The 19,416-nt window shown below is 38.0% G+C and overlaps 3 protein-coding genes and 1 long non-coding RNA gene across 4 annotated transcripts; 2 read left to right on the forward strand and 2 right to left on the reverse strand.

Moving 5' to 3' along the window:
- The first annotated feature begins 132 nt into the window (after window positions 1-132).
- Window positions 133-3,567, forward strand: LOC116620732. The gene is made up of 5 exons (XR_004297188.2): window positions 133-358; window positions 927-1,158; window positions 1,348-1,675; window positions 2,654-2,879; window positions 3,475-3,567. It is a non-coding gene; the product is annotated as an uncharacterized LOC116620732 (long non-coding RNA).
- Window positions 3,568-5,119: 1,552 nt separating this feature from the next.
- LOC125561957 lies at window positions 5,120-6,729 on the reverse strand. The gene has a single exon (XM_048727070.1). The coding sequence runs from the start codon at window positions 6,704-6,706 to the stop codon at window positions 5,165-5,167; it is 1,542 nt and encodes a 513-aa protein (XP_048583027.1). The 5' UTR covers window positions 6,707-6,729; the 3' UTR covers window positions 5,120-5,164.
- Window positions 6,730-10,932: 4,203 nt separating this feature from the next.
- On the forward strand, window positions 10,933-13,408 carry LOC125561944 (transmembrane protein 68-like). Its single transcript, XM_048726979.1, has 2 exons — window positions 10,933-11,301; window positions 12,467-13,408. The coding sequence occupies exons 1-2, from the start codon at window positions 11,100-11,102 to the stop codon at window positions 12,649-12,651; spliced, it is 387 nt and encodes a 128-aa protein (XP_048582936.1). The 5' UTR covers window positions 10,933-11,099; the 3' UTR covers window positions 12,652-13,408.
- A 774-nt stretch (window positions 13,409-14,182) lies between these two features.
- LOC5516591 lies at window positions 14,183-15,961 on the reverse strand. Its single transcript, XM_001636656.3, has one exon. It carries the CDS (start codon window positions 15,767-15,769, stop codon window positions 14,228-14,230), a length of 1,542 nt encoding a protein of 513 aa, XP_001636706.2. The 5' UTR covers window positions 15,770-15,961; the 3' UTR covers window positions 14,183-14,227.
- Between the last annotated feature and the right edge of the window lie 3,455 nt (window positions 15,962-19,416).

Raw genomic sequence — 19,416 nt, forward strand, 5'->3', positions numbered from 1 at the left:
GTGATGACAAAAGTTATATTCTGATATAGTTCGTCTGATAACATTTTTGACGACTAAAGCACTTAAAAATATTTTTTTGTGAGTGTGAAGATAGTCCACTAGTTTATAAGTACAATAAGTAAGCGTTGACTGAAAAGGCTTTTCAATCTCTAAGATCAACTATTGGCTGTTTTATGAGTGGTGCCTGCTTTTATTATTCACAAGAATGACATTTTTGAAAGATGACTGGTGACGTCACAATCTTAAAAACCATTTCGGTTTTGAGTTGGCGAAAGTCTACAGCTAGACGCTGGCGTAATTTGGATTTTCATCAACAGAGAAAGCCAGGACTTCAACTCTTATATATTGCTTTTTGACAGTAAGTACAAATTTTAACTTATTTTCAAATTATTTGTATTTTCTTCATGTTCGTGCATCTTTGCACGCCTTCTATTCTGAACCCGGTGCTATTCAGAGAACTCGCTCTTCGCATATTTATTGTCAAGAGCATAAAAACCATGTCGTTTGGTCAGGTAATTCGAAGACTTTCTTAGCTGTATATACTATTTCACTTGTTTCTGTCTGAGGTAGAGAATTGTTTAAACCTAGTGTTTGCTTTTTGTTCAATATGGGAACAATACGCGGAAAAGAAACTATTTTCACGGATTAACTGCCTGCGCGGTATTTATGAATAACTAGAGAGTTAGTATCACGGCATGGACATATCAACTTGCTTCATACCGCTTTTTATCCGTAAAAATTCACTATTAAATGAAGTACTATTTCTATTACATCCAGAAAAGCAAATATGAGGTGTATTAGACTTCCGCTTTATTGGAATTTCCATTCGTTCTTACTAAGAAACAGTTAAAAACAGTTCTTTTTTTCTGTCAGGAATAGATACATTTCCATTATTATTTTCACCGTTATTGTCTTTATTTTAACAGAAATAAACTACAATGGTGCCCCAGTTGCGAGGTTTAGTACAAAGAAACATGATGAAGGATATTATCCAAGCTACTGGCGTTGGAATTCTAGCCGGGTTCGCGTGGAAATTTCTGTATGCTGACCCTAAAAGATACGCTTATGAGAGTTATTACAAAAATCTAGACGCAGAAAAAGAGGCTAAAAAAATGGAAGCTGAGATAGCCGCTGCTTCGCAATAGCTAGAGGCGAAATGTGAGTAGAGCGCGCTTACGCGAAATGACTCAGCATGAGGCCAACGAGGTGAACCTCTCTCATCTGTGTTTGTTTTTTACTACTTAGAAACACGATGTGATGGATCTTTTGAATTGCGCTATACTAAAACTAGGTATAAAACTAAGTATGATTATTTTCCGATTAATTTCTTAATTGGTTCCTTTTCAGGTTCAACGATGGAGGGAGGCAAATGTGTAAAAAAATAACTGTTATTTCTGTGTTCATATTTTTAATGGCAGCCGTTTTCTGTCGTTATCACAAGATGTATATTCCTCGTTTACGCTATCGCCAGGGCATAATAAAATAATCGCTTATTATTTGTTAGTAACATTTCTTAGTCCTCTTTGCTTCGCGGGGGTGTTTAGCGCACGCCATGTAGAGTTTGCTCCCACAGGTTTCTGGTCAGCAGCTGCTGGTCAACGTGTATGCGCATGAACCGGTAAATCGAGCACGAAACGCCAAGGTTGAAATTACAACTCCAACAAGAGAATTTCAAGTGAGTTTTCCATCGATTATTTCTACTCCTTTTCTTGTTTTGTTACGTTTGATTAATGAAATACGATTATTAATTCTTTTGCTTAAGCAGGCTTAGTTTTTATTGTCCTACAAGGCCTTAGTTTACGGAGAAAGAAATTGATTATAAACGCGTTGTAGTTTTCTTAGTGGTAAATCGAGAAGATAAGTGCTTACACAATTCACCTTACAAAAAGAGATCACTAGTACTATAGTAAGTTTCTTGTATGTTTAGATTCTTGTTTGATTTTGGAATGCTGAGTTGTCAAAAATATAAATAATAATCATTCAGAGGAGGATCTTGTGTGATTCATCCTGAATTCTATGTGCAAACCTTATAAGATTTCCTAAATCCTAGAAATTGGTTATGATAAGGATGACAAGTTCAAGAGAATAAAAAATGGAATGTCAGATAGCATTATTGTATGTTATAACCCGCTATTTATGTGCTAAGGGAATGGGTTTATACACCTTTTTCAATAAAGGTTGTCAGTGCGAACGGTGAATGGCAATTGCCAAATGGCAGTTCTACGACCGAAAGGTGTTTATGAGTAGTAATTATTTGTAAAAATAAAGGTGATAAATAGACTAAAGCGATAACAGAACCATATAAAAATTATATTAAATGGATAGTTGTAGGTTTTATTTATATTTTTCTGAATTTGAAACAAATATTTTGGGACCCACGAGTCCTTTCGGTGGTTTAACTGCCATTTGTCAATGGCCATTTGCCATTTGCACTGATGATGTTTTTTGAAATAGGCGAATACTTGAAGCCCCGGCTAGAGTAACACATTGTTGAACATTTCTTAGTTTTTGCATGTTTCTGGTATAAATCAGAAACATTTTTATGTAAACATGTCTATTTGTTTAGCCTGTCTTACTCTGAGAGAAAACATAGTCATAGTAAAACACCTTAATTATATTTATATGAATTAAAAGTGTTTTATTTATCTTTTAGAGAGATTTAAAGCTATGGCTCCTCAACTGCGTGGAATAGTTGTACGCACCCTCAAAAAGGACATCCTCCATGCATCAATTGCCGGAATTGTTGCTGGCTGTGCCTGGAAGTTTCTTTATGCTGATCCGCTAAAAAAGAAGTATGCAGATTTCTACAAGAACTATGATGCTGAGAAAGTGGCCAAGGAGATGGAGGCAGATCTAGAGAACCAGTAGCAGAAAGTAAGGTGAGGCTGACCCGCTATAAGATCTGTTGCAGAAAACAGATGACTCTACAGTCAAACTTCAATATACAGTAACAACACAGGAAAGGACCAAACATTGCATGTTCTATAAAGAACATTGAAAGGATTTCACATATATCTTATGGATGCTGGACCGCAAATCAAGATTATTATACCAAGTCATTTGAAACCCCAACCCCTATCGTCCCAGGGAATTTCAGGGTTAACATGGGGCTTTAGAGTACTTTTGAACCAGAATCTGTCCTGAGGGATTGGTGGTGTTGACTGTTTTTTGACCGCTCACCCAGGAGTAGGGGTTAAAAATGACTAGAGCACTATTATTATATTGAGGTATCACTGTACTTATCAAACATACTACTTAGCTCCAAAAAGCTGCTTAGCTTGCTTGAGTCTAAACTATATTAAATTGAGAAGACTCAAAGTGTGTGACGTATAAGCCCAGTCATAACGCAACACCAGATTTCTTATTATTTCTCTAACAAGTTTTTTCTTGAAAGAAAACTTTAAATAACTTTACATGATACGATCATAAGTAGGGTACAATTAGGCTTTTACTAATATTTTCTTTTCTTTTCAGATCATTCGACTTCTAAATGCGTGTGTGTGCTAAATTCTTTGGAATCACCAGCTTGTAAATTTACAGTTTGAAATAAAAATTACATTTCTTGTTTGCTTCCAGTTATTTTGACTTTTTTTAAGCAATTAGTCCAGCTAATTGTCTACTAATTGTCTGACTACTGTCTTTTGTAATTTCCAAGTTGAATAAATGGCACTGTTTGATGTTGAATATGCATGGGCAATTAACCTAGGGGCCAAAATTTCCTGGCTAACAATAGCAGAAACAGAAATATCTGAGCTTTTTTTTAGTGTATAGAAGATGAAGTGGCCCCTTTAATGTGTATGGGTGCCTCCATGCCATTTGAAATACTGGAGAGATCCATTTGACTATAGGGGAGACTAGTACATTTGTTAGTAGCCTGCTTGCAAGCATTTCTGCATCTTGGGGAGGGAGAAAAGGAACACTGCACCATTACTATTTTACTCATGAGGGGATGCAAAATAGCTACTTGATGAAGGTGTGAATGTCGGCAGTAGTATAGGTTCTGACTGACAGGTGGAAGGGGTTGAGGGTGCTTTAAGTCGAGTTATTGGTATAGTGTGGCTGATAGTAGGGTACAGGGTGTGATGAGTCAAGTGATAGGCATAGGGTGCTGTTGATAGGTGGGAGAGGGTGCATGTAAGAATCAAGTCCTTACTTTGAATAACTGCAATTCTTCAATTTTGCCGAGGTAATTGTACCGCAAGAGCTTTGTAAACTTTATGACTTGTCATTAGGTGAGAGAAACAGTGAATTGTGATCGTCTTTAGTCTCTAGACTAAATAAGGTGTGCTGAGTCAAGTCATTAGTATAGGGTGTGGTTGATAGGAGGGGTAGAGGGTGCCATAAGTCAAGTCATTAGGGCCTGTGTTATTGATAGGAGGGTTAAAAGGTTCCATGAGTCAAGTCATTAGTGTAGGTCCAGGTAATAGATTGCTTGACCCAATAATTATTGATGAATGCTATTCATGTTCATTGGAACATTGTGCAAAAATATTCAAATATTACATAACAAACTATTGTGCCTTTTATTATTTGGTTCAAAGCATGTTAAAATATTTCTATGTATAAAATATCTTTATACATCTCTTATATTTTTCATCTGGTTTTCTACCACTTATTATGCCTAACAGATATAATAATACAAACAGAACACATATTTATGTTTTGTATTTTGTAAAATAACTCTAAAACAGGGAGAGCTTGGACCTAGCAAAACTTTATATCTCTATTCAAAATTCTCCACGCAAAGAAGTAGAACTAACCCCCTGGTAAAGAAAGATCTGCACTATAAAATGTAATACAAAAGTGGAAAATAGTCTCATTTAAATTGATATACAGTATGTGGTGAAAAACCTTTCAAAAAACAATTAACAGCATTAAAAAATATATATGATGGAAGCAAATTAATGAGAGATTAGGCCCTAGAACATATAAACTATTCAATGGTTGATAGTAGCCCCCCCCCCCTCCATCCCAATTACAGTTCTCGATATGCCAATAATCAAGTGTAGTGCCATTCCACCTGTGCCTCTAAGTTTATAGATAGGGGAATAAACAGTAGGGGCTATGGCTGCTCCCTCCCCCTAGTTTTTCTAGGCCCATTAAGGCTCTAAAATGAAAATTAAACTTTAAAAGCATTCTCTGTTCACTGTGTAACCATGATTAATTACATCTTGGTAATAAAACCTGTCTTTGGTCTCCAACCATCTATCAACTTAAGCACCTTCTTGCGCTGAAAAGCATTCATTCCCAGTGACTCTAACACTTCTTCATCCAAACATACAAACATCTCCCCATCAATCTGATTATACTCAAATTTGTCAGCAAACTGGCCGAGATGGACTTTTACCAGGACTTCAGCAACTTCTTCCACTGTCAGCTCTGAGAGATCATCAGGTATTGGTTGGACATCAGCTCCTACTTTCTTTTGTTCTTCAGTTTCTTTAATAGATGAGTCACCTGTGTTTCTCATATTTTCAGAAGAACCTTGCATTGATTCTTCAGAACTTTTCATGTGGGTATCATCAGAAACACCCTGTGTCTCTATGTTGTCTGAGGGAAGGTTATTTTCATTTTTGTCCAATCTAGAGCTTGCAAGTGATGTGAGCTCTCGATCAGATATATACGTATAGTCATGCTTGTCATCATCATCATCTTCTTCATCGTCATGACTACCAGACAACACTTTCCCACCACTTTGCCTCAGGCTCTCCTCGAATTTAGCATCACTTGAAAGAAAGCTTGGAGATTCAGGAGAACTGGGTTCTGTGGTGAGGGTGTGGTCATAAAGGTACTCTCTTATTGTCGAGCGGGATGCATACACATTGTGAGTATCCATGTGTTCAATGCGTGACAAGTTTACACCATCATGGAAAAAACGGCATACACGCATGTAATCTTTATCACCAATCAAAGCTCCCTGTGCAGCAACAACTGTGACTTGGAGATTCTTAGGAAATGTCACTATTGTTCGATCTTTGCCTTCTTTGGTTGAGCAAATAATACAGGAATCAGTGTAGACTCTCTCACATCTCAACACTCCAAGGCCTGAATTAAACACTGACACTTCTCCTCTTGCACCTACATTAGCGGGATCGACAAACTGGAAGTAAAACGGCCGAGGCAGTGTCTCGACCAGCTCTTTTAGATAATACTCGAGACCATTAACCAAGGGTTGAAACCCCGCTACCACAGAAAACGGTAGCGTGACGGGAAATCGATCTTGGTTTATGCAAACCAAGCAACTTCCCTTCTCAGTATGGATGACTTTTTGTAGCTCTAGTTTATCGCCAGGGTTAATGCTCAAGTCATCGTTATCCAGACTGTAGTACCCTTGTGTTACACGCACATATCCAGGAAAATGACGCGCTAGATCGTATACATTATCGATAACGTCTTGCATATTAGACGGGCGCTGTTCGACCTTTTTTGAACAATTCAATGGAATGTGTAATTCTCGTCTTCTTCGATCTCTTGCCATAATTTTCTCGGTGTGTTTAAGTGAATGGATAAGTAATATTTGCTCTGCTCCAAGACAGGAATCTTCGTCTGGGCCATAATATCCTTCTTGGACCTTGACAATTTGGGGAAGATAAAACTTATCCACAAAGTCGCTGATCTTGTATTCTTCTTCACTCCAGATTAGGTTGTCAACTTCGTTCAAGGTAAAAGCACTCGATCCATTTTCATTAGGGCGCGATGCTTGCATTTTGTGCTGCTAATTTGGAGCCTAAATGCCTTCTCTTTGCAATAGGGGGCTTCAACAGAGAGCTTGTCGCAAGGGAATCGATATAAAAGTGCTGGATTGCATATACACTTACCAGACTTTATGCGAAACTTGTGACAGTTTTCTCTTCCGGGAGGAGTGCGCAAGTGAACATGCTCGCTCATCTGGAATGCGATACATCTAGCCTCGTCCCCAGGCTACTCCCTTGCTGTCAGCTCCATGATGCTTGATGATGATGATGATGATGATGAACTTTAATAAAGTGTCGGAGACCGTCTAGCTCAGGAAACGAAGTCCGGACTTATATATGGGGCCACAACCAAAACATCGAAATGAGAGGAAAAAAATATATATATCTGTAAATACTAAAATTAAAGAGCTATATATACTAATACTTTGTTTTGATACCACTACTACCTGACTACTTTATAACTAAACATTCCCTAAGATATATGGGGGCTAAACTATGGAATAGCCTACCTAGGGCAGAAAGATCAATTGACAGTTTAAAAAGTTTTAAAGTGACTATGAGAAAAAAGGATTTCGAATTTATAGAAAATTGTAAGGGCTGTGCCCTATGTTCCGCATGATAATTTTTAAATCTAGTCAATTTTTTTTTTCATAATTTCATATAGATTACAATCAATTTACATGTATTTATATATATATATATATATATATTTATTTAGCTTTATCAGTAAGAATCTACAATTTTAAATTTTTAATAATCAGTATAATTTTTATAATTTTATCTTTTTTTGTGTCCCCCAATTAGTAGGGGTTTTATCCCCGGCTAGAGGTTGTTTATGACACTTTAATAAAGTTTCTATCTATCTATCTATCTATCTATCTAATTTAATATAAGATATAATAAAAAAATAAAAGAAATAAAAAATATTCGTATAAATGTAGAATTTTAAAATAGTTATTAATTTTTGCACAAAGAGCAGCATTTTGTCCCATCATCAATTAGGAGGGAAATGTCGATTTCTCTTATTTTGCGTTTAAAAGTATTTAAACTCGGTGACGATCTTATAGTGACCGACAGTTTGCCCCAAAGCTTTGGCCCAAGGTACCTTAAGAGTGCTTTCCATAAGTAGTGGTGTTGTACCTTGGAAGGGAGAAATCTGCTTGCCTTAGATTATAGTTGGCACTGTGTCTGTTAAAAATGCCGCAGATATTAGGAGGGCACAAGTTAAATGTGCACCTTGTAGATTAGTATAGCAATGTCCTGCAGCCGTCTGTTTAAGAGGGTAGATAGCTTAGCCCGTTCGAGGAGGTTAGCGTAACTAGAGCTTTTGTCTTTAAAAACAGCCCTGAGTCCTCTTTCTTGTACCCTTTCGAGCTTGCGCTTGTCACCTGATCGGCAAAAGTGCCACACAAGGTGACATTAGGTGAGATGAGGCAGAACTGCCGATTTAAATAGTTGTAGTTTGGCGTTGGTGGGGATAAGATTCCTGAGGCGCATTAGAACACCAGCTCTTTGACTGGCTCTTACAGATTTCATTGATATGGGTGCTAAAATTTAACTGGTCGTCAATCGTGACACCTAGTAGTTTGAGTTCATTAGTGTCATTTATTATTTCACCATGCACATAAAGAGCTGCGTTATCGATTACCAGTAAGATGTAAAACCTGATACTTTTTTAGATTGCCGGCTAGGAGGTTTGAATCGTACCACTTAGTAGCATGGTCTGCACTCACTCTGAGATCTGAAATCACGGTGCTAAGATCGCTTCCAGTGTGATAAATCTGATGATCATCAGCATACATGGATAAACTTCCATCAATGTGGTAGCATAGGTTGTGAGTCTGCGTGCTTTGCACCAGACTCACACTTTCCAATATGGCGGACGCTTCAAGCTGACTTCGAGTAGCCTGGCAGATCCTTCACTGATATCTCCGTTTCTCCAAAAAATACTGTTTATTTCACCAGCGATCAAAGTAAAGGTGTGCTTTGTAAGTTTTCAGTAGTTTTTTTTAGTAGGTTTCGCTGCTTACATCAGAAAAATTCGGTTTGTCAGTTTTGGAGTAGATGGAGGGTTCGAGAGCCTCTAAAAACTCTTCCCTGAGGCCCAAAACCGTACCCGTTTGGCCAAGACGAGCTAGTAGAAAGTATGCAGCTAGTTGGCAAGAGCTTGATAACATGAGTACGCTGAAAGGAGACGCTAATTTCCACGCTAACAACTCTAAAGTTCCTCCTTTCAAGGTTAGTGTAAAAAAGCTTTAATATTGTTACTGAATTTCAACAGTTAATGGCAAACTCCATACACTACATAAATGATGTAATATTGCTTACATTTGCTTTTTTTTCAGAAACAAAACTAAAGACCATGATGGCTATAGGTTTTAGAATCCTACAAGACAGTTTTTAGATCAACAACAGGACTGTTATGCCATTTGATGATATTGCCCTGGTTCTTAGAAATCAACAACATGACATTAAAGCAGCCTTTCCTTCTCTGAAAAAGAAACGTTCAGGGAAAGACACAATTTCCAGCTGCCAGTCATAGGGAGGAGTTTTAACTGGATTCAGTATCTACTTAGTCTTAGTAAAACAAACACACACAAAAAAAGACAGGTATCTGTCCCACAATTTTTGCTGTCTTTAATCAAATCTTGAAAAAAGACCTCTAAAGTTTAATGCTTGATAAACTATATGAAAAGATAATTTATCTGATTGCAAAGGATGCTGTTAGTTGACAATGGGAAAGGTGTAACAATTAGGTAAAAACATAGAATGGCGAATCCTTTTCACATATCAGTTTTTTTCATGAGGAAGCTTCAAAATAACAGTCTACAAATGAAGTCTGATATGTTATTGACAATATTTGAATGAAAATATCTTGGTCACTCGCTTGAATTAGCTGATGCAAATGGATTCTTTGCGTGACTTGGCATTGCACGGGAGCATAAAACGGTGCCATGTTTGGCCTTCTTTAGATTTGTTTGTTTTTATGAATGGGTCCTTTTTGTAAATATAAAATATGCAAAAGTACATGGCCGTAGCAGGGGGTTTCCCCAAATAAAAAAATGTACAAAGAAATGAGCATTAGGGGCATGGCTGTGCCCCCCAATATTTTGTTGATGTACTGTGCATCACACCCCCCCCCCCCCCCTACCACCACCTAAATGAATAATATATATTTTTTTCGATATATGTGCCTAGGTATGTGCTACAGCCTAATATGTCTCTCTGCACACAATGAAATTTGTTGCAGGGCTTTACTTAAGTTATCATTTAACTTAACAGCATTCATGTGCATATTTGTAAATGATGTTTGGACTTCTTGGCTCGAATGTTGCTGTATGGCAGCAAATCTTGGAGACTTATAACCGGTTGGATATCCAGCTACTGATCCATGAGGAAAATGTGCTATTTTTTACTCTGCAAAAAAGAAAATATGCTTATAGGATACACTTCCCTTTGTATGAATGAATATGTTGTATTTGATTTAAAGATTACAGTAAGTGTCAGAATAAAAGGGATGTCTATATAAAATACCTTACACTACTTTTTTCGCAGCATAACTTCTAAATGGTTAGCTATGTTTACAATAAATTTCAAATGAATATAAAAAATATATTCCACCTTTACAGTGAGGAAGTTATTTGGTCGATTAGTATCAATGGATAAATCATTAGTCTCAATGGCTGGTAATCAAAGAGTGTTGGGGCCTTAGATATAAATAAGTTATATCTAACATAGCAAAGGCAATATGCATGAAAGTTGGATTCAAACTCTGTGACAACAATAACATGAATGGGTTTTGACAATTCATCAAAAGCTAAAAGGGATATAACTTCTGAGTTCCTTTTATGCTTTAACAAAGTTTACGTGAAATTGTTAATCATCTGTTGGAAAGAAAAAAGCGTTGTTAGAACTCTACTAGAACTCAAGTGGAGTCGCAAAGTGCGAATTAATTTTCGAAAGCTTTACTAAATTGGTGTCTTAAGCCACAGTGCGATTTTTTATAATCAATTTATGAAAAAGGAGCATTTACCATTTGAAAGATTACGTAAAGCTGTTTATCTTTGTGCCAAACATGATGTCGCTCTCATAACAAGGTAGAGCGTGATAGGCCCGCCGAGAAGCAAAGAGACGAGGCTACGATACATCCACAAGCTTGAAACCTGTGAAGTATGTCATGTGAACCCGACATGAAGACAAATATTTTCAAGTGTTTATACAGAGATAAAACACAATGGAGCCGTCAAGTTCTTTTAGCAACTTTCAAAAACTTTGCTATTTTAAAATCTCGTGACTTTTCGAAATACAAACAGCAACACTTTAGGATACCTGTGGTAGTAGTGCCAGTCCTTTTAATTGTAATTCCAACTCTCTTGTTTCGCTGTTTGTTGTGTTTTTGCGATTATGGCATGGCTGTACATAGCGTTATCGCCCTTCGTAGCCGTCTTTATCTACCCCGTTATCGTCTTATTGGCGATGTACTCTGCAGCTCTGTTCGTTAATGTCTATCTTCATCGTCGACGTCAGTTATACGATGCGTACTCGGAGAATTTTTGGATCGGCGCAACGCAGACTGTTGTCGATGCGCACGGAGAGTTTTGGCACGGTAGGTTAGAGAAAAAACTTACAAGGCTTTCATAACGCCTCCCTACTCCTTCCCCCTTTTAGCTAGGGGAAAAAATGGTAATGATTTATGATTAGACGTGAATCTACGTGCCTCCAGATGGACTCGATAACCGAAGATCTACAGGGGTCAAGTTCAACCTTACACTACTAATTCTCACCATTACTATACATTAATATGAATGCTCTAGTAGTTGTTTTTACAGCCTTTATAAGTTTTAGTCTAGGACTGTTTTTTATACCATTATTACCAATGCGTGCGAGGGTGTCGGGGGTATTACGCCAAGGCTCTGGTGTATATACTCGTGACCGGAAGTAGGGCTTTTCAATCCATGACCCGTGTTTTTGCATCACGGTGGCTTCAAACAAACTAAGAGAGTATGTATTATGCTGACCTGATTTGGAAGGGGTATGAGACGTTTGAAAGTCGGAGGAAAGTTATTGGCTTTTAGAGCTCCTGTACAATTCTTCAGAAATTTCCCGGGAGGAACGGCTCTGGGAACAAGGCGTCCCCTATTCCCCTACCCCCTTTCCCTGCCCTAGTTCCCTCCTCCGGCTACGCGTGGGTGCTATAGGAGACTGCTTATATGCGCATGGCTTTGTAAGACGACCTTTCGGAGGTATAGAAACAGTCATAAGAATAGAGTTGAGTTCATGTGCAAGAAAAAGCAAGAGTCCTTGATGCATCAGACGTAAATATACACTTTTTTTATAAGAACGTCTGATTTTAAATTGAGGTTGGGCTGTTCTTATTTTTGGGACATTTTGAGTCTGAATGTGTTCTTAACGATGTTCTTAAATGTTAGTGTATATAAGAATATAATACTTGAATTATTATAGGAAGAGAATTACATCGGGGAAGTGATAACACTATTAATAATAAGCAATAAAAAGGTTGTTACTATGAACACAATTTGATTCTGCATTTTAGAACGCACCAGGACTAAAAAATAAAACTTTTTCTGCTATCTGAGCCTTGGTATGTTTTTATCATGTTCTAAGCATGTTCTTAAAAAAGGTTCTTATAAAAAAATGACGTACATGGCCTTTTAGTTTCACTTCTCAAAATATCCTGCATACCTGATGAACAAAGCAAACGATAAATAATAAAAAAGACCACGTTCGAAGCTCTGATATTTCCTTTTCAGGTTATGAAATGTTGGGCATAGAGAAACTACCGGATGCGGGTGCAGCACTTCTTATCTATTACCACGGCGCCATCCCAATAGATATGTACTACATCATGGCGAGGCTGATTCTACAGAAGAAACGCCGGCTGAGAAACGTCGCCGCTACGTTTCTGTTCTACGTCCCCGGTACACCAACATTGTAGCCTGCCCTACCCAAATATTTTCATTATTCTCGGGAAAGCCAGATTCTTTAGGGACCTACCATTTGGTATCCATCCTCCCCCCCCCCCAAAAAAAAAAATAATAATAATAATCAACCAAGTCTTAATGTCAGAGCCTCAGAACCCAGCTCAAAAATCACTTCTACTGGCCTTTAATTTCTTAATTGCTTGTATAGATTAAGAACACAAATGATAACATCTTCCGCAACATTATGGCTTGTCATTAGGAAACAGTGAAATGTGATCATCTTTAGTCTCTAGACTAAATAAGGTGTGCTGAGTCAAGTCATTAGTATAGGGTGTGGTTAATAGGAGGGGTAGAGGGTGCCATGAGTCAAGTCATTAGTATAGGGTGTGATTGATAGGAGGGGTAGAGGGTTCCATAAGTCAAGTCATTAGTATAGGGTGTGGTTGATAGGAGGGGTAGAGGGTGCCATGAGTCAAGTCATTAGTATAGGGTGTGATTGATAGTAGGGTTAGAGGGTTCCATGAGTCAAGTTATTAGTATAGGGTGTGGTTGATAGGAAGGGTGGAGGGTGCCATGAGTCAAGTTATTAGTATAGGGTGTGGTTGATAGGAGGGGTAGAGGGTGCCATGAGTCAAGTCATTAGTATAGGGTGTGGTTGATAGGAGGGGTAGAGGGTTCCATAAGTCGTCATTAATATAGGGCCAGGTTGAACCAGGATTTTTCTTGGTAGGGTGTTAAATCCGAAAAAGAGGACCTAATTTTTTCAGGGGGGGAGGGTGAGGGAGGGAGTTCTCTGATAAAAATCTAAAAACCTCCAAAAGAACAAAAAGGGATTTTTTATGCCTTTTCTGTATCTCCACATGACGTTTATTGTCGGCTTTGGCTACATACTAGAGTGATCTAGATTATGATTCTTAGTTTTGTCTACAAATAGCACTTCTATTGAGAACCAAAAGTGGACTTTCGGCCGTTGTGGGGGGTGCGGGCCTGTGTTATTGATAGGAGGGTTAAAAGGTTCCATGAGTCAAGTCATCAATAATTATTGATGAATGCTATTCATGTTCATTGGAACATTGTGCAAAAATATTCAAATATTACATAACAAACTATTGTGCCTTTTATTATTTGGTTCAAAGCATGTTAAAATATTTCTATGTATAAAATATCTTTATACATCTCTTATATTTTTCATCTGGTTTTCTACCACTTGATTGATTTAAATTGATTAACAGTATGTGGTGAAAAACCTTTGGATATAAAACACATAAAACCCTTTCAAAAAAGCATTAACAGAATTAAAATATATATATGATGGAAGCAAATTAATGAGAGATTAGGCCCTCGAACATATAAACTATTCAGTGGTAGAGAGTAGCCCCCCCCCCCCCCCCCCCCTCCATCCCAATTACAGTTTTCGGTATGCCAATAATCAAGTGTAGTGCCATTCCACCTGTGCCTCTAAGTTTATAGGGGAATAAACAGTAGGGGCTATGGCTGCTCCCTCCCCCTAGTTTTTCTAGGCCCATTAAGGCCCTAAAATGAAAATTAAACTTTAAAAGCATTCTCTGTTCACTGTGTAACCATGATTAATTACATCTTGGTAATAAAACCTGTCTTTGGTCTCCAACCATCTATCAACTTAAGCACCTTCTTGCGCTGAAAAGCATTCATTCCCAGTGACTCTAACACTACTTCATCCAAACATACAAACATCTCCCCATCAATCTGATTGTACTCAAATTTGTCAGCAAACTGGCCGAGATGGACTTTTACCAGGACTTCAGCAACTTCTTCCACTGTCAGCTCTGAGAGGTCATCAGGTATTGGTTGGACATCAGCTCCTACTTTCTTTTGTTCTTCAGTTTCTTTAATAGATGAGTCACCTGTGTTTCTCATATTTTCAGAAGAACCTTGCATTGATTCTTCAGAATTTTTCATGTGGGTATCATCAGAAAAACCCTGTGTCTCTATGTTGTCTGAGGGAAGGTTATTTTCATTTTTGTCCAATCTAGAGCTTGCAAGTGATGTGAGCTCTCGATCAGATATATACGTATAGTCATGCTTGTCATCATCATCATCTTCTTCATCGTCATGACTACCAGACAACACTTTCCCACCACTTTGCCTCAGGCTCTCCTCGAATTTAGCATCACTTGAAAGAAAGCTTGGAGATTCAGGAGAACTGGGTTCTGTGGTAAGGGTGTGGTCATAAAGGTACTCTCTTATTGTCGCGCGGGATGCATACACATTGTGAGTATCCATGTGTTCAATGCGTGACAAGTTTACACCATCATGGAAAAAACGGCATACACGCATGTAATCTTTATCACCAATCAAAGCTCCCTGTGCAGCAACAACTGTGACTTGGAGATTCTTAGGAAATGTCACTATTGTTCGATCTTTGCCTTCTTTGGTTGAGCAAATAATACAGGAATCAGTGTAGACTCTCTCACATCTCAACACTCCAAGGCCCGAATTAAACACTGACACTTCTCCTCTTGCACCTACATTAGCGGGATCGACAAACTGGAAGTAAAACGGCCGAGGCAGTGTCTCGACCAGCTCTTTTAGATAATACTCGAGACCATTAACCAAGGGTTGAAATCCCGCTACCACAGAGAACGGTAGCGTGACGGGAAATCGATCTTGGTTTATGCAAACCAAGCAACTTCCCTTCTCAGTATGGATGACTTTTTGTAGCTCTAGTTTATCGCCAGGGTTAATGCTCAAGTCATCGTTATCCAGACTGTAATACCCTTGTGTTACACGCACATATCCAGGAAAATGACGCGCTAGATCGTATACATTATCGATAACGTCTTGCATATTAGACGGGCGCTGTTCGACCTTTATTGAACAGTTCAATGGAATGTGTAATTCTCGTCTTCTTCGATCTCTTGCCATAATTTTCTCGGTGTGTTTAAGTGAATGGATAAGTAATATTTGCTCTGCTCCAAGACAGGAATCTTCGTCTGGGCCATAATATCCTTCTTGGACCTTGACAATTTGGGGAAGATAAAACTTATCCACGAAGTCGCTGATCTTGTATTCTTCTTCACTCCAGATTAGGTTGTCAACTTCGTTCAAGGTAAAAGCACTCGATCCATTTCCATTAGGGCGCGATGCTTGCATTTTGTGCTGTTAATTTGGAGCCTAAATGGCTTCTCTTTGCAATAGGGGGCTTCAACAGAGAGCTTGTGGCAAGGGAATCGATATAAAAGTGCTGGATTGCATATACACTTACCAAACTTTATGCGAGACTTGTGACAGTTTTCTCTTCCGGGAGGAGTGCGCAAGTGAACATGCTCGCTCATCTGGAATGCGATACATCTAGTCTCGTCCCCAGGCTACTCCCTTGCTGTCAGCTCCATGATGCTTGATGATGATGATGATGAACTTTAATAAAGTGTCGGAGACCGTCTAGCTCAGGAAACGAAGTCCGGACTTATATATGGGGCCACAACCAAAACATCGAAATGAGAGGAAAAAAATATATATATCTGTAAATACTAAAATTAAAGAGCTATATATACTGATACTTTGTTTTGATACCACTACTACTTTATAACTAGTTTAATATAAGATAGAATAAAAAAATAAAAGAAATAAAAAATATTCGTATAAATGTAGGATTTTAAAATAGTTATTAATTTTTGCACAAAGAGCAGCATTTTGTCCCATCATCAATTAGGAGGGAAATGTCGATTTCTCTTATTTTGCGTTTAAAAGTTTTTAACTCGGTGACGATCTTATAGTGACCGACAGTTTCCCCCAAAGCTTTGGCCCAAGGTACCTTAAAGACTGTTAAAGAGTGCTTTCCATAAGTAGTGGTGTTGTACCTTGGAAGGGAGAAATCTGCTTGCCTTAGATTATAGTTGGCACTGTGTCTGTTAAAAATGCCGCAGATATTAGGAGGGCACAAGTTATTGTGCACTTTGTACATTAGTATAGCAATGTCCTGCAGCCGTCTAAGAGGGTAGGTAGCTTGGCCCGTTCGAGAAGGTTAGCGTAACTAGAGCTTTTGTCTTTGAAAACAGCCCTGAGTCCTCTTTCTTGTACCCTTTCGAGCTTGCGCTTGTCACCTGTTCGGCAAAAGTGCCACACAAGGTGACAGTAGGTGAGGTGAGGCAGAACTGCCGATTTAAATAGTTGTAGTTTGGCGTTGGTGGGGATAAGATTCCTGAGGCGCATTAGAACACCAGCTCTTTGACTGGCTCTTACAGATTTCATTGATATGGGTGCTAAAATTTAACTGGTCGTCAATCGTGACACCTAGTAGTTTGAGTTCATTAGTGTCATTTATTATTTCACCATGCACATAAAGAGCTGCGTTATCGATTACCAGTAAGATGTAAAACCTGATACTTTTTTAGATTGCCGGCTAGGAGGTTTGAATCGTACCACTTAGTAGCATGGTCTGCACTCACTCTGAGATCTGAAATCACGGTGCTAAGATCGCTTCCAGTGTGATAAATCTGATGATCATCAGCATACATGGATAAACTTCCATCAATGTGGTAGCATAGGTTGTGAGTCTGCGTGCTTTGCACGCAGACTCACACTTTCCAATATGGCGGACGCTTCAAGCTGACTTCGAGTAGCCTGGCAGATCCTTCACTAATATCTCCGTTTCTCCAAAAAATACTGTTTATTTCACCAGCGATCAAAGAAAAAGTGTGCTTTGTAAGTTTTCAGTAGTTTTTTTTAGTAGGTTTCGCTGCTTACATCAGAAAAATTCGGTTTGTCAGTTTTGGAGTAGATGGAGGGTTCGAGAGCCTCTAAAAACTCTTCCCTGAGGCCCAAAACCGTACCCGTTTGGCCAAGACGAGCTAGTAGAAAGTATGCAGCTAGTTGGCAAGAGCTTGATAACATGAGTACGCTGAAAGGAGACGCTAATTTCCACGCTAACAACTCTAAAGTTCCTCCTTTCAAGGTTAGTGTAAAAAAGCTTTAATATTGTTACTGAAATTTCAACAGTTAATGTGGCAAACTCCATACACTACATAAATGATGTAATATTGCTTACATTTGCTTTTTTTTTTCAGAAACAAAACTAAAGACCATGATGGCTATAGGTTTTAGAATCCTACAAGACAGTTTTTAGATCAACAACAGGACTTTTTCTATGCCATTTGATGATATTGCCCTGGTTCTTAGAAATCAACAACATGACATTAAAGCAGCCTTTCCTTCTCTGAAAAAGAAACATTCAGGGAAAGGCACAATTTCAAGCTGCCAGTCATAGGGAGGAGTTTTAACTGGATTCACTATCTACTTAGTCTTAGTAAAACAAACACACACACAAAAAAGACAGGTATCTGTCCCACAATTTTTGCTGTCTTTAATCAAATCTTGAAAAAAGACCTCTAAAGTTTAATGCTCGATAAACTATATGAAAAGATAATTTATCTGATTGCAAAGGATGCTGTTAGTTGACAATGGGAAAGGTGTAACAATTAGGTAAAAACATAGAATGGCGAATCCTTTTCACATATCAGTTTTTTTCATGAGGAAGCTTCAAAATAACAGTCAACAAATGAGGCTGATATGTTATTGACAATATTTGAATGAAAATATCTCGGTCACTCGCTTGAATTAGCTGATGCAAATGGATTCTTTGCTTGACTTGGCATTGCACGGGAGCATAACACGGTGCCATGTTTGGCTTTCTTTAGATTTGTTTGTTTTTATGAATGGGTCCTTTTTGTAAATATAAAATATGCAAAACTACATGGCCGTAGCAGGGGGTTTCCCCAAATAAAAAATGTATAAAGGAATGAGCATTAGGGGCATGGCTGTGCCCCCCAATATTTTGTTTATGTACTGTGCATCACACCCCCCCCCCTACCACCACCTAAATAAATAATATATTTTTTTTTCGATATGTGCTACAGCCTAATATGTCTCTCTGCACACAATGAAATTTGTTGCAGGGCTTTACTTAGGGCTTTACTATAAGTTATCATCTAACTTAACAGCATTCATGTGCATATTTGTAAATGATGTTTGGACTTCTTGGCTCGAATGTTGCTGTATGGCAATCTTGGAGACTTATAACCGGTTGGATATCCAGCTACTGATCCATGAGGAAAATGTGGTATTTCTTACTCTGCAAAAAAGAAAATATGCTTATAGGATACACTTCTCTTTGCATGAATGAATATGTTGTATTTGATTTAAAGATTACAGTAAGTGTCAGAATAAAAGGGATGTCTATATAAAATACCTTACACTACTTTTTTCGCAGCATAACTTCTAAATGGTTAGCTATGTTTACAATAAATTTCAAATGAATATAAAAAATATATTCCACCTTTACAGTGAGGAAGTTATTTGGTCGATTAGTATCAATGGATAAATCATTAGTCTCAATGGCTGGTAATCAAAGAGTGTTGGGGCCTTAGATATAAATAAGTTATATCTAACATAGCAAAGGCAATATGCATGAAAGTTGGATTCAAACTCTGTGACAACAATAACATGAATGGGTTTTGACAATTTATTAAAAGATAAAAGGGATATAACTTCTAAGTTCCTTTTATGCTTTAACAAAGTTTACGTGAAATTGTTAATTATCTGTTGGAAAGAAAAAAGCGTTGTTAGAACTCTACTAGAACTCAAGTGGAGTCGCAAAGTGCGAATTAATTTTCGAAAGCTTTACTAAATTGGTGTCTTAAGCCACAGTGCGATTTTTTATAGTCAATTTATGAAAAAGGAGCATTTACCATTTGAAAGATTACGTTAAGCTGTTTATCTTTGTGCCAAACATGATGTCGCTC

This window comes from Nematostella vectensis, chromosome 4 (genome assembly GCF_932526225.1).
Source record: "Nematostella vectensis chromosome 4, jaNemVect1.1, whole genome shotgun sequence".
Classification (NCBI taxonomy): domain Eukaryota; kingdom Metazoa; phylum Cnidaria; class Anthozoa; order Actiniaria; family Edwardsiidae; genus Nematostella; species Nematostella vectensis.

What these genes read in the sequence shown, in the direction of transcription:
- LOC5516591 (XM_001636656.3), bottom strand. Translation starts at nt 15,769, where the DNA reads ATGCAAGCATCGCGCCCTAATGGAAATGGATCGAGTGCTTTTACCTTG.
- LOC125561944 (XM_048726979.1), top strand. Translation starts at nt 11,100, where the DNA reads ATGGCATGGCTGTACATAGCGTTATCGCCCTTCGTAGCCGTCTTTATC. An exon ending in GCACGGAGAGTTTTGGCACG is followed by an intron (nt 11,302 to 12,466) that starts GTAGGTTAGAGA and finishes TTTCCTTTTCAG; the next exon opens with GTTATGAAATGTTGGGCATA.
- LOC125561957 (XM_048727070.1), bottom strand. Translation starts at nt 6,706, where the DNA reads ATGCAAGCATCGCGCCCTAATGAAAATGGATCGAGTGCTTTTACCTTG.